Below are 14,924 nucleotides of genomic sequence, written 5' to 3'. Positions count from 1 at the left end.
ACCCACCTCCAGGCCACGGCATTGCCCCTGCTGTCTGCCCGACCAGTCCCAAAAGGGACTTCGCAAACTACCAGAAGGGTCAGACAACGGATCGGTGCCATCAGAGCATGCTTCAGCTCCACAGAAATGTCATGGTCTGCTCCCCTCCTGGGTCGCGGCTCACCTCATCTGGCAGCCCTCTCTTCTATTTCCCAGTCGTTTTGTACACAGTTGGTCCCCAGGCCACTGGGCAGCAAGGGACTGGCCCAAAAAAAAATAATTAAGAAACTGATCTTAATGTAAAGCCCCTTTAATGGTTCAGAAAAGGGTATTTTAGTATGTGTATGCAGACTGAAAAAGTAAGCGGGGGAAAAAAACAAAGCCTCTGCTTTTCCCCAGCACTTCTCCCGAGCTCCTCCCTGAGCAGCTCCCCGGGAGCAGCCTCCAGACCCCGGGCAGGGAGCTGAACGCCCACCCTCGCATCAGCTGGACCAAAAATGAAACCCTGGTGGCTCATTCCGAGAGCACAGCCTCCCTCGTGCCCTCCCCGCGCCCAGGGCTCTGGCCACAATCGATCTGCTACCAGCTCTTTGAAAGCACGGCCAAAAAAGAAGCTCCTTTCTCTCTAACAATGCGGTGCCCGGGCTTTATTGCAACACACATGGTTGCCCTATAGGAACGGCAGCTTGGCTGTGCCAGGGGCAAAGCTTTAGAAAGAAATGGAATAATTAAAGAGCTCCTTTCAGGGTTTTTTTTTTTTTTCCCCCCCCTTTCAGCTATTTTTGTTCTCTGGGTTTGGAAGTCGAGTGCCTTCATGCATCACCCTCTTACTGCCAGATTCAATTTTTCCACTTGGTTTCTTCTTGCTTCTTATAGCTGGACATAATAACCAGCAAAAAAGAGAGGGAAAGAGAGAGAGAGAGAGACAGACGGGTTTTCTGGGGTTGCTTTTCTTTCCAGGAAAGCAACAGCAGCCATTGTTCAATCTGCAGACATCAGCTAGAAGCTAATACAGCGAGGCAGCCTAGCAGCATGTTCCCTGCCAGAAGGTGGAGAGAGCATCTGTAATTTACTCCCCATTTTTATCGTGCCCTAAGAAAAGGAGTTGATATATTTGGCCTCTGTGTGGGGGAGGAAGACATTTTGGGTCTGGAATCCACTAAGGTATGAACACAGTTGGCTGTGGCTGGGAGAGCATGAAACTCGAGCTTTGTATCTGCTGTGCAGACTTGACATAAAAGGTCCCGAGTGGCTGATTTCAAGGACAGTGATCTCAGGGTCTGTTCAGCTCCAGGACTCTGACGGAGTTCCAGATGCATCACAGGAGGCAAGGGGGAACAGTTGGCCATCCTTCCAGTTACGTGGTGGGAACGAAGACCTTGGAGAGATGAATTGTGAGGCAGAGCTGTGGTTAGGCGTGGTGCAGCCACACATTCACATTAGATAAGCTGTTACGTGCAAGACAAAGGGATCTCAGTCCTCAACCAAGAGCCCAGTTCCTAGCCTGCAGTATCTTCTCCGTTACGCCTCGTCTCCTTGGCCGGGGACTTTTCTTTGTGAGAGACCAGGGAGCAAAATCTTCACAAGTGACAGGTCTGGCTCCCTTGCACGCAAACTCACCACAGTCCCTGCCCAGGACCACGTGCACTCACACCAGACACCTTCGTTGTGATCTGCGCTATTCCAGCACGCTGCAAGCACGCTGGAGATGAGCTAAAGCAGTGGTAACAGAGCCTTCCTGACAGGCCTGGCACGGTGCCCCGTGGAAGGACAAAGCCTGGGCAAAGACGTAATATCAGATCCTTGACCACCTGATTTCCCATCCTTTGAGGTCACAACGTGCCTAAGTCCGCCCCTGGGCTTCTGGGGTTCCAAGTGTCCTCACCCTGCTCACAGACACGGTGCCAGAGCCCATCGGTCATGCCTTCCTGGAGAAATAATAGGGTTCAGCACAACTGCTTTCCGACTTAAACTCACCCAGTTCCACCAGCGTGTCAGGGATAAAAGGCTCTTCAGTTACACACGCAAGCCGAGAACCTGGCCTAACTCCACGGGGATGAGCAATGCCACCTCAGCAGCCTCCCTCGCTGCCGAGCTCCACCGCTCCGTCCCAGGGAACGCGGGAGGGCGATGAAGAGGCAGGGTGAGTGGCTGGCACTCCGCGCTTCCACGTCCACAGCACGCCTGGCTTCCCACACAAGCAGAGGACCCCAGGCTCGGCAGCAGCCGGAGCGTTGTGTGCGCTCAGGGACGCTCAGATTTGGGCTCGCTCGCTCACCCAGCTGGAAACCGAGTGACTCGAACAGAGGGAGCTGAATCCCTTCGCCCACCCCCCAAAAAAAGCAACGTCCCCATTACTGGGCAGCTAAAAGCTGTGCAGTCGTCTCTTGGCCGCGTGCCCTCCGCGCTTCCCGATGCTGCGCTCTTCCTGCTAATGCTTTTCCAGGCCCTGGGCTATTTCCGTCATGCGGGAAGAGAAAACAACCCGCCACCTCCTCTGCTAGCTGTTGAGCGCAAAGCGCAGCCCTTCCAGCTGCGGGGACGAGGCTCGAGTTTCCTCGCTCGGAGAAAGCAGCGATTCCCCACCGTCCTGAGGGGTTTCCACTGGGAATTTTTCTTTGTGCTTTAGAGAAGCCGTTCGGAAGCGTGATTTGTATGCGACAAAAATCTTCCCAGAAGCATTTGGACATCCCCTGGGGAAAGGGATGCAAAATGATAATAATAATAGTAATAACAAACCTATACGGCTAGAGAACGGGGCCCGTGGCAAGAAGCCATCTGCCTTTCCCCTCCTGTGGTCCTGCCACTGCTCAGCAGACAGCCCAAGCACCGGGAGAATTATCGCCCGCGTCCAAGAAGGGAGCTGGGATTTTTAAGCTGTGCTCGGATGCAGTTAGAACAGGGCTGGCGGGGGATGAGGGACAAAAGCGGGGGGGAAACGACATCTGGAGAGAGGGACATTGGCTCCGATAGGTGAGCCACAGGCCCCCTGGAGTTAGGTTATCCTTACTCACCATTTGCTTCTGACGCTGCTTACAAATAGGCTTATAGAGGGGATGGTTTGTGATGACGGGAGCAATCAGCAGGCCTGACGACCCTGTTCTTATTATTAGCTGCCACCTAAGCCAGCCCTTGGCTTCCCCATTGCTAAATTGACACACGTCTGCCTCGCGGTGACACTGCGAGCACCCAGTGACTCCCTCGTGTTTGGGAAGCTCGGGGGATCCTCGGGTGAGGCGCTGGCTGCAGCACCACGCAGGCACGTGGTGGATCAACAAAGCTCGGGATTAAATAAACCCGCATTGCTAAGCGGTGGAGGCATGACGTGATCAGCTCGCATTTCCCTGCGAGGCCTGTCTGCGTTTTTGACACTTCTTTTTCTTCGTGGTGGAACAACAGTCACAGTTTCCTCGGCCACGGTTTTGCTGGCTTTTGTCAGCTCTGACACAACCACGCGTGCGCTAACTGAAGGCAAGGACACCAGCAATCCAGCACCAAAGCCGGCATTAAAAGCAATAAAATGACTTAAAAGGGCCCCGTTACCTCTGGCAACTACGTGAAGAAGAGATCCAAAAGAACACAAAATGTAATTGCGAATTATTAGCTGCTGTAACAGCAACTGCTTCTACTCGCAGCTGTCAGAGCTTCTCACAAAGTCGACTTAATTACAACCCTTCTCTTCCCTTGGGAAGTGCGTTTGGTTTTCCTCACTTTGCTGGCAGGGAAACTGAGGCAGAAGAAAATAAGGACAAGATTTTTTTTCAGCACTGAGGCTCAGGCAAACACAGCGCATGCAGTGAGCAGATTGCAGGTGGTTACATGAAGTAGCGGGCTCCTTTGTCCCCGAGGCACGTTTTGTTACAAAGGCTGGCTCACCCGCTGTCTGTAGAAAGCTGAATTTTTATACCAACGCTAACTCAGGCCGATCTGTGACTCGTATACGTGATCCATCTCCCTGCTACACGGTGTCCCCCCTCCTTTACAAGCCCTCTGTGCTGCCGTGAGTAACGCCCTCCCTCAAAGCTGCATCCCTTGACCGCTTCTTCAGCATCAAAGCTCTCCTGCCCGCGACGAGTCGCACACGAAGCAGCCGCCCTGTGCCCAAAGCAGCGCTCTCATACCCCGATCACGTCTGATCCGCGTGCCGAGTGGGCCACGAGGGCTCGGTAATTCCTAGAAACCCACCTCGCCTGCGTGTGTGTGCACAACAAAAAGGACTCTCGAGACAGGGAACATAGCTAATGTAGTTCTAAATCAGGCTGCTGCGGGCCCTACGCCGTGTGTCACCCGGTGATGCTCAACACAGGCTCTCCAGAGCTCGGACAGGCAAGGGGAACTCCTCGATGCTCTTCCCGATGGCCCCAGCATCATTGGAGGGCCCTTATCACTGACTCCACGCCCCGATATCGCTATTCAGAGGCCGAGAAACGAATCCTTCCCTCCCTCACGGGAGTGTTTGGAGGATTAATTGCATCGCGGTGGCAAAATGCTCAGAGCCAGGAGCTGCAGGTGTGCAGAGCAGCTATTATTATTTATTAAATCTGACTGGGTTCTCCCTGAAATGCAGGGAAAGCGGTGTTTGCCTTGATGGGATTAGCTCTGCCCGTACCTAGACGAGGACGGCTGGCACAGCCACAAGCCTTTCTCCCTCGACTGCTTCTTCCAGGACCATCAGCAGCCTGGCAGGGTCACCAACAGCTGCCAAGCTTCCCTCCAGAGGAGCACTGACTTTCTTCTAGAGTTTAAAATAAGCTGAGCGTGTGCCTCCAAGGAAAGGAGGCCTGCAGGAGAAGATGGGATTTTGAGTTCCACCTCCACATCCTTGTCTTCTTGCAAGCCTAATTTCTGGAGGTTTAAACTGAGATGAGGTAAAAGCCACGCACTTCTTACTGGTGGGCACTCCTTGGATTTATTTATTTTTTGCAAGAAGGGAAGTGCTGCATTCGTTGCATGGTGAAATGCTGCTGCGGGTGACCCTGCAGCGAGTGCGTCGGTCTTGCTTCCTTTTGCTGGCCGTTACCTTAAGATGCAGAAAAGAAAAAATAACGAACCTGACAAAGACGGACAGCAGAGCTGGCCAAGCTCTAACACCAAGTTATTATTAGCCTCTTTAAATACCTCTCGGAAAGCTTCCGTGCTTCTGTGCCCTCTGGTACCCACTGCTCTTCCGCCTTTCTTCCAAAAAAGAATACTTTGCATCTCTCCGTCAGTGGGAGCAGACAGCACCATGGCAACAGCTCCACGGTGACTGTATCCATAGGAACCCTGCAACTGCACGGCTTCCAGCGCAAAATGCAAGCTCCTTTTGCACGGCTTTGTGCATTTGCTCCTGGAAATAGCGTGGGACCGGTTGCGAGATAGCTAAGAGGAGCCGAAGTTTCTCAGGGAACTGAGCAGAGTATGCAGGAAATGTGGGAGAGGCAAGGACCACGGAGCACTGAGAGTGGGTAGTGGCATTAAATGGCAGCGCAGCGTCCTACCTCTGCTGGAGCGGGGGCTGGAGAGGGAGGAGAGTCTAGGTGAGGTGCTTCGTCTAGGTGAGATGATGCTTCTGGGTGAGGTGCTGCTTCTAGGTGAGATGCTTCCTCTAGGCGAGACGTTTCCTCTAGGTGAGGTGCTTCCTCTAGGTGAGGGATCGACGAGCACGATGCTGCCGGAGCACCTCCCAGAGGGGTCTCTGCAGGGGCTGCAGAGCGGCCCTGGGTGAGATCGAATGCTCCAGCAGTGCCAGCCCGTCCTGAGCCAACAGCTCTCCGCAGACATAAACGGAGCCTCATATGCTGCACACGTACCTTACGGCTTAGCCGGGAACATCGAGGCACGGAAAGGGGGCTCATCTTGCTGAACCCCACAAGGCAAACGAGCACAGTGTCTGCTGAGTGCCAGGCCCAGTCTCAAACTGGACTCCCGTGGGAAGTCAGCCCAGACCTGGGACGGGGATGGATGAGAGTGAAGCCAAAAGGGCCAGGAGGAACAGGAGGAAACAGCTTTGTCTACAGGACAGCGCGGTTACTGCCACACCCAGCACCAGCACACAAAGGACTCTGCCCTCCCCCAGTTACACACACAGCAGTGGGGTGCCTGGAGCCAAGGAGCGATAATTTGGGATTAAGTTGCACCTGAGGCTTTAGAGGCTCAGCGGCTGATGGCCGGGCTGGCGAGCGCTGCTGCCATCTGCTTCTCCTTGCTTCTTCTCTGTTAGCTCTCCAAACCAGCCCTCGGCCCCAGCTGGGCACATGTGGGCCAGGCACAGCCCTGTTGTGCTCTGCATTTCAAAATCAGCAGCCACACGGCTTTCCAGCTCCGTTGCATACCAATTTCTAATCAAACCAGCCTCTTCCACCAACCCTGCGCGTGCCAATCCTCAGCTCTTGCTCTTCCACACCTGCAGTCATCCTCTTCTAAACACCTGGCTCTGATGAGGGGGAGCCCAGGAGGAGCAGCCTGGGTAACTGAAAGCTCTGCGTGCATCTGAGAGTCAGACCCAATGTGTTACCCTCCGGTTTCTGCCTGGTTTTCAGATGGTGGAAAGGAGCTGATGTGCACGGCTCGGTCTCAGCACACGGACAGCGCTGTCCTCGGCTGTCTCACCAGTCCCTCTTTCCTTCCAGAGAGGAACCAACACGGCTGATGTCCAGTCCCTCAGCCCTCAGAGTCTATTTTCTTTCCTTCTGCAAGATCAGGAGAAACTCTTGACAAAACTCTGCTGGGTGGAAGACCAATGACTTCAGAAATGCTTAACTTCTATTTCAGAGCAGCAACTTCCAAAGGAAAATGTTCATTTCCTGCAGATCAACGGTAAAACTGCGTTCAGCAGCAGGATGGAGGCAGTGCAGATCCCATCTTTCTCATCCTTGGGGGGGGGGGTTCTGTTTCTCCTGGTGGTGGTTTGGATCCGGAGAAAGTGACATTAAGGGAAATGCTCCTCCATCAGCCCCTGAGCCTGCTGCTACTGCTCTTACCCATCTTTATCAAGCTTCTGAGCAGCCTCATTTGCTTCCTGGGGTGCTTCAGATGCTTGGGCAACGCAGCTTGTTCCCTGGTCCCCTTGATATTCATCCCCTTGTCCCTCCCTGCAACCTCCCTGCCTCTGTGCGCAGCGGGGAGGGAGCTCCCGCCGGCCCTGCTGGCTGCAGCACTCGCCCGAAGGCCACGTAAATGTCGATCTGGTGCTGTGCCACGTGCACCACCGCTGCCCTTACAGCGCCACAGAGAGGTCTTCCTGCAGCGGGAGCCGCGTGCCTGGGAAGATCATAACATGAGGGTGGGTGTGAGGAGGCTGGGGAGAGAGCTGTCCGCGGACTGGGAGCAGGAGCCGGGGAGCCGGCGCTCCTGGGTCGCATCCTTACCTCCGGCAGTGACTCAGCCCTCTCAGGAGAACTAACTCGCTCCCTCCCTTGCTTTCCCCGTTTGGAAAATGGAGCTGCTTCCACAAAGCTGCACAAGGAACTTCCCTTAATGACAGCTGCGCTCAAAGACCTTCAGATCAAAGATGCTGTGAACAGATCACTGATAACATTTGCCGGAGATTTATTAACACACCCCCAGCAACGACAAGTCAATAGCCTTTCCAAGCATAAATGCTTGCTACAGTGCAAACGCTGACCTAGATTTTGAGTAATTACGCTGGAAACAGGCACATGTGATGCTTTTGCTCTCTGCCTTTTAAGTCAGCAGCATTCACGTGAGAATTGACAGCTACCTTCAGCTTCAGAGCTGTCCCCTTCCCCCTGCCACTCTGTGTTTCGTAGTGTTAGCAAGGCTAGACCAAAAATCGTTCTCTCTTACTCCACCCCAAACTGACGTCCGTCCGCTGCTCGAGTGAAAGCAGGTCGTTTGCTCCATGCAGAGTGAGGTCTGAGACACCCGACAGCACTTCAGTTTCCACCTAGGAAAGGGCAGCGTTGCTTGCAAGGTATAGGGGGAGTGTGGGGTTCACTGCACGGGGTGGCAAAGACCAGTCTCGTGGTGTCAATAGAGACCTGTCCCCAGGTAAAAGAGAAACTCCCGTGGCACATCAGTTCGATTCTCAGTGGAGAAGAGGAGAAAAGAGCTCCTTCCTGCCCCTTATGGGGCTACAGAAAATAATCTGGGTCCCCCGTGCTCCCTAGGCAGCTGGAAGCCTCAGGCAGAGTTACTGAGGGTCCTGAACCTTGCTGACTCACGAAGCTGGACCGGCAATATTTTCAGGGAGGGAGGGGAAGTGGGATGTGCGTGCATGTCGCCGTGCTCCCTGCAACCAGCAATTGCATGAGAGTCAGCCCAGGCTGAAGCCGAAACAAAAGCGTCTCTTAAAGAAAATGACCCCCCAGGGTCCTTGGAGGCACGCACGCAGATGTCCTGAGCCTCGTCGCCCCGGCGGCAGCACCACGCGCACGCGGACCTCCACGCAGCGCTGGGACTAACGCAGGAGGAATGGGAAGGTCACGGAGACGGGAGCTGCTCCCTCCAAACCAAGAACTAGAAGCTTTGCAGGAATTAACTCTTATTTTATTGTGGTTTTAGCTCTAAAAAAAACCTTTCTCCTTTGCTTTAAAAGGCAAGAGCCGCCCTTCAGAGCAGGAGCTGTGGTTACTCACCCCGCACACCCACAGGGGTGTGGGACGGGAAGGAGCTGCGGTGCCACACGTGAGCATCTTCCCCCCTTTTGCTCTGCCCACTCTCCTCTGCCGCCCTTTTGCATTGAACCCCTGCAGCTTGGGGAATTTATCACCAGTGGCAAACAGTAAGCTTCCCAGGTACAACTTGTGACAGACTAGGTACAAAACCCTGCTCGAACACACACCAGGAACATCTTACTGGCTTGAGGGAGTCACAGCGAGCATGGAGGTGTGAGATTCAGTGCGTGGACTCACCGACGTGCTGGCCTGTGAGTACCGCTGCCTCCCTTACGTGCTTGTCTTCTTCCACAGCTCCTGAGAAACCAGGGTTCACAGCTCTGGTCTGCCCCAAAAGGGAGCCAAGCGGCAACAGCTGTCCACCGAGCAAGCCACCGAGGTGGGGTGACATCAGGGCCTCCACTGACAGAGGCTTGGAGGCAAAATGTGACCCAGCTCCGATTTAAAGGTCATGCATATGCAAAGCCCTCAGGCAGAGGCTTGATTTTAGAGCTGTCTCTCACCCCCACCAAACTCAATGGGAGTTCAGGCGGATGCCGAGTGCTGAGCACATGCTCTGCCCAACTCGGTAAGCTGGAGCAGTTTGCAGGAGTGAAGAAATGCCTTTGTGGAGCCAGTTGTGCTGGTACAGCCAGTAGGTCGAACCAGATCCGGAGATATGCCCGGCAAGGAGTTAAACTGGGGAGGAAATGCTCCAGGCAGCTCTGCTTGAACCCGGGGGTGCCTTGCTGTCCCCAACGGGGAGATGAAAGGGCTGGGGTGCCTCTAAGCTGGGTATGTGAGCGCTCACAGCTTCTTGTAGGCTGGCATTAAAGAGCGGTTTGGTGCAGAGCACGGGAGGTGTGCACACCAGCAAACCACCACAAATGCCAGGCACTACGCAAGGGTCTTCGTCCCAGCCGAGCAGCCCAGGCTGGCCGAGACCACGTGAGGAAAAGGCTTGCTGCCAGAGACACGGGGGGTCAAGGTGCAGGTTGCTAACCTGCTCTAAATAAAAATACGTCCAGTGTGCTTTATCATATGTCCACACACGTGCTTTAAAATACGCCCGCATGGCGTATCTTCAGATAAGAAACACAAAATCCTTTTTCTTTGCCCATGGCTACCGGGCTTTCGCTGGAACCAGCCCTTGGTTTCCTTGAGCCCCGTGCAATCGCGTGAAGGTAAAACTTGAATATCAGAAATGAATTGCCAATGCCCAGCTCTCAGCAACACAACGGACGAGTGCCGTGGCGTGAGGGGTGAATTTGGGCAGCAGGTGAAAGCAGATGAGTTGGGCGAGGCACGAGGCACGGCGGCATCACCCCACCCACAACCACCATCCTCACCGGTCAGCCAGCGGGGCCGGACAGATGTACGACCGGCACACGTACTGGTAGGAGGTGGGTGATGAATTGCAGAACCCACTGTTAAATGTCTACCTCTTAAATTTAGACATTGGATCACACGTTAAATGTTTGCCCGCGCAAACGATCAATTAGAGGCTGAAAACGAAGGTTAGACACCTTGTCACTGATCTGTGCGATGTTCGTAAGACCAGAGAGGAAAAACTTCTGATATCAGCAGGGATTAAACAAGTTTTTGGTTAGAAAAACAAATCTGTTCTACGCAAAATAATGCAGCCTTGCACCTTGCTGGTGACTGCCTGGGTGGCAGGTAGACTCAGGGCTCACGATTTGCTAGAATTTCACAGAAAAATTGTTTTGGGAAAAAAACACACCACCACCGACAGATGTTAGGTGGATGCTGCTACGCTGCGCGAGCCTTCTGCCTCGACCCAGAAATAGCTGGCCTGCAGATGTGTGCAAGATTTTGTTTAGTCTATCACGGTTATTGCTGCGGAGCAAACTCGGTGTTGCTCCTCAATATCCACGCTCCCACCCACAGGCACGGCCACATGCGCGCACACGCAGCCTGGCAGGAGATGCCGAGCCTGCTCGCCTCACACCTGGGGCCGCAAAGCCACGGGGAGGGCCGGCGAGCCAGGGGAAGGGCAAGGCAGCAGGAGAGAGGGGCTTTGGGCTGCTCTCAGGGTCAGGGTCCCAGCTGACAGGGGACAGCTTCAGGCCTTGCTCCCCGTTCCCCGTTCTGCTGGACCACGCTCCTGGCTCTGCAGCCTCCTTGCCCCTCGCCAGGCTCGGAAGCGCTTGATAAGAGAGAGAAAGAGGGACTGTGGCAAGAGAGCCGCACAGAGGAACTCAAACACTGCGATTCGCCAGCGGCAGGTGTCCCTTCGCTGCAGTGGCAGTGACAGATATCCCCCTGAACCCCAAGCGCGAGCACCACGCACACTTTGGCCCTTGTTCCGACCAAGCCCAGGGCAGAGGAGCACACAGGAGCTATTCTCCCCCCGCTCCCCGCGATGTCCCCAGCCCGCGCCGAGGCTGAGCCTCGCCGGCCTGCTCCTCGCCCAGGCCTCGCTTTGCGCCGCCCGGCGCCGTTTGTGCGAGGCCACGTCCCCTCCTGAGCCCCAAATCACCCCAAAGCGCCCATATTTCAAATCAGGGCTTGGATGCCAGCACAGCCACAAGGGCACGCGCCACAGCCCCGCGGCAGACAGGGCTCCAGCCAAACCCACCCTCGTGCCAGGGTCGCCGTCCCCGAATCCCCCCCCCAGCCGCAGCAGGAGCGGTGTCCCATTCTCGGAGAGCATCGACCGCTTTCGGCGGATAATCCCTTCATTAGCGCGGCCTCCCACATGATCCCATTGAGAGGTTTGCCCACGCAGCACGGTTTAAAACAAGCCGTGCCACAGGTCCCGGGGTGAGGGGCAGGCTGCCGTTGCGAGGCGCCTTTGTGTTAGCTGATGAGCTCCCTTCCGCGGCTGCTGAAGCAGGCTGCGCCCCTGCCCCTTCGCACGGCACCAATTCGCTCGACGCACGACAGCGTGCTGGATGGAGAGGCCACGAAGGTCTCAGCCCACCTTGTAAGAGCACATACGCCTTAAAACCACTGCTGGATGACAGCTGCTTTTCCAGACACGTTGGGACCGATGCGTGAAGACAGACAAGAAAACTATTGCTCTGCTTATCCAGCGGTTTTGGGTCTCGGGGATACACGTGCAGCCCCAAAGCATTAGGAACTGAACCCTCATCGCCGCCTCCATCGCCAGAGAAATCGGGGCAACTGCAGGAATGGACTGAAGGGGTCCGGTGCTTTCTGCCATTAATGCCCTGCAGAGCACGAAGGGCTCCACAAAATCAAACTGTTATGGGGCACAGCGTGAGCTCTTAGGGCCGAAAAGCGAAACCTGCCCTTTGTGCTAGGGTAACTGCTGTTCTTCCCCCTTGCTCACTCTCCGTGCGTACGTATTTACGTGTGCCTGCCTTTTTAACTGCAAAGAGCGAACGGTTCTCGGAGGACAATGTCTGGAAAGGTTTCCTCCTATTGCCAGAAGAAACAAATGTCTTACACGAGAGATATTGGCCGGGGGGTGTGGGGTTGCTTTTGGACTGGGTTCTGAATATCTTTTCGCTCCCCTCCTCCCACTCCCTTTTTCTTCTCTGATTCACAAGGAAACCACAAAGCAAACTCAGGACTGAATGAGACTTGTTTTTGTGAATGTTCTGGCTTTCTTTTAGGACATTCACTTCCACCCCCACTTGCCCAAACCCTCTCATTTATACCAGCCCAATAAATTCAGCAAGCTTCCACCAGCGTAAACACAACCAGAACCTGGCCTGGAGTTTAAGGACCACTGCAGGACCCCCGGGAGCCACACCGATACCCGACGGCAAATCCGAACCCTCTCCTTTGGTCCGATGCTGCTTAACTTGGTTTAACTTCACCTTCTCAAATTCTTTAAACACCCTGACCTCGATGTGAGGACAGAGACATGACCACGAGCCTGGAGTCCGTCGGTGCTGTTCACACCCTAATTAATTCCCTAACCAGCAAAGATTGTAGGAAGAACTCTGTCAGTCCTCATTTACAAGGTGTGATCATTCGGCGTTGCAATAATCAGCAGGAAAGGCTGAAGAAACGTCTGAAAAGCTCTGGATATAGCTGATGTGTTACCAAACGCCTCCTTTCCCTGCGAAGCAGGTTCTCCTGCTCAGGGCCGCGTAGGAGTGATCGCACATCAAAGCCTGCCGGCTGCGTTGCTTATGCAATCAGTAGGGCCAAGAGTTAACGCGCTGCACCGCCGCCTTCCTGAAGTCTTACATTAAACGTAGAGCTGCCTGGGAGTTTTCTGGAGAAAAACATCTTTTCTGAAAGAACACCTTAGCATTACAAAGTGCTGATTTATCAGAGTGAAGCATTTCACGGGCCAGTGTTGAGACCGGGAATAGCCCATCCTGGAGGGAAGAGATGGACTGATCTCTTCTGCCTCCACTCCTTTGCAATCCAGCTCTTTTGTCTCTGAAGTTCCACAGCATGATCTGAACCCAGCTGGAAATGGAGAGACGGTTTTCAAACGAAAAAAAAAAGACTTTGGAATTTCATATCACAGGAATTTCTTTGATCAATTTTTCAGCCCATTCCAGTTCTGAAATAAAAATTGGGGAAAAATTGCAGAAAGTCCTGCAGACCTGCACTCCTAGCTCCTCGCGGGGCTCCAAAGAAAGCCCAGCCCTGCCTCGAGAACTGGCTCTGCATTGCGAACCCGTCTCACAAACGGGGCTAGCGACTGATTCCTGTAACAGGAGCTGGCAAGCACAAGAAAGATTTCACACCCTTCCTCCCATGAATGGGGAAGAAGCATTCAATTAGGAACCCTGCCTATTCCTTAATCATTCCCTTTGTGTGCGTGGTTATTAATATCTTTACATGACTAGTCAAGCCAAGGGCTATGTTTTTCTGTACGCATCTTGGCTACTAGTTAATGCTTACAAAACACACACAGATGACACACCCACTGCAAAGTGAGGGAAGAGAAGGACACTCTTGTTGGCATTACTTGCAGTAGCAACTCTATTCTCCAAGCATATTGAAACCCCTACATATTTGAGGTTATACAATGTCACAGAAAAGAGGCTGTCATACCTCCAGTGAATTTAAGTAGGTAAAGCAGGTAAAGAGCAAGAGAAGACAACCGGGGCATGGGAGAAGTAATGTGACCCAAGGAAGTCAAACCAAAAGCACAATGCCCAAACCAATGACAGAATTAATCCTCCTGATCCCTCAGCACTCGGCACTGCCTGCCAGATACTTCAAAATCTCTGTAAAGAAATAAAAGGTGAACAACAAAAGCAAGCTGGAAGTAATATGTCTTGCCACGAGACCGGAATTTGGGAAGGAAGCCAGATGTTCTCAAGCCTGCAGCTGGTACATAATGGACCCAACAATGAGCTTGCACACACAGGGTGGCAAAATGATTCAGGCAACAGCGAGAAGAAACCCATTCCCTGCCTACCTTGCACCTACCACATCTGGATTTGGGCTTGTAATAAGGAAACAGGAGAAAAGGTGGAGAAATGGTGGGAGGAACTGTCAGCCCCTCCATACAGTCAGAGGACAGCAATGCATTAGCCTGGCTGTGGAAAGGAGATTGCGTTAAACTAGACGCTTGCACGTCCTTGCTGACCACTCTTCTCCGCCCATACAGTAACAGCCGGAGCCAAACCCCTCCAGCCGGTGTTGGCACTAATCCTGCACCCAGGGGTGGCACACCTTGACCCACCTCTGCTCCCACTTCGCTGAGCACCAGGGATGAAAGCACGCCGTCCCTTCGGACAGGCAGCCCGGGGCTGCTGGCAGGAGGCAGCTGCTGGGTATCCGCCTGCAGACCCAACCCTCGCGGGCGTCCGACGGTGATCTGCCAGGCCAAGGGTGCTGTTCAGACAGACACGGCGTGCTTTGCATGGCGAGTGGTAGAGAGGAAAGGGTCTGTGGCCTCTGAGAGCAGGCAGGCTGTGTTCAGAGACCGCGACCTAGGGACAGCTCATGGAAGAGCCTACGAAGATCCCCACGTGGAAGCCTTCCCCGCTCCAGCTCAAAAGGCAGGGAGCCCAACGGGTCTGACACGTAGGGGTACATCACGGTGAGAATGTGGGGTCGTGGATGAGATGTCCTGGCCAGAGGCAGGCCAAGGAGACAGAGTTCACGTGGGGAGGAGTGCCTGGCTTTCATTTGAGGCTGAGTCAAGGCCAAGCCACAGCCCTGGATTCTCGATCCCTGAGATCACACAGGGCTGACTTGGAAAACAACCGACAAAAACCTCGTCAAACCTGGTGACTGTGACACAGCGACTGACCAAAAAGGCACTTCGTTCGGCCTTCCATCCAACCCCGAACCAAAGGGGCTCGAATCCGGCACTTCATACCCCGAACCATCTCACCTCACCAGCTAATGCTCCACCGGGGCTTTAGTCTCCACCTCAGACAC

General features: G+C 54.1%; 1 protein-coding gene across 1 annotated transcript in view; it reads right to left on the bottom strand.

The window, feature by feature from the left end:
• ACAP3 (ArfGAP with coiled-coil, ankyrin repeat and PH domains 3) overlaps nt 1-14,548 on the bottom strand; it is a 59,693-nt gene extending 45,145 nt beyond the window's left edge. Inside the window, exon 1 of the mRNA XM_035557698.2 lies at nt 14,221-14,548. Within this exon, the coding sequence (XP_035413591.1) occupies nt 14,221-14,402 (182 nt within the window). The 5' untranslated portion in view covers nt 14,403-14,548. The remainder of the gene's footprint in view (nt 1-14,220) is intronic.
• Nucleotides 14,549-14,924: the final 376 nt, after the last annotated feature.

The sequence above is a fragment of the Cygnus atratus genome, chromosome 21 (assembly GCF_013377495.2).
Source record: "Cygnus atratus isolate AKBS03 ecotype Queensland, Australia chromosome 21, CAtr_DNAZoo_HiC_assembly, whole genome shotgun sequence".
In the NCBI taxonomy this organism is placed as follows: Eukaryota; Metazoa; Chordata; class Aves; order Anseriformes; family Anatidae; genus Cygnus; species Cygnus atratus.
The sequence above is the reverse complement of the archived record's forward strand: the minus strand, read 5'-3'. Positions and strand labels throughout refer to the sequence as shown.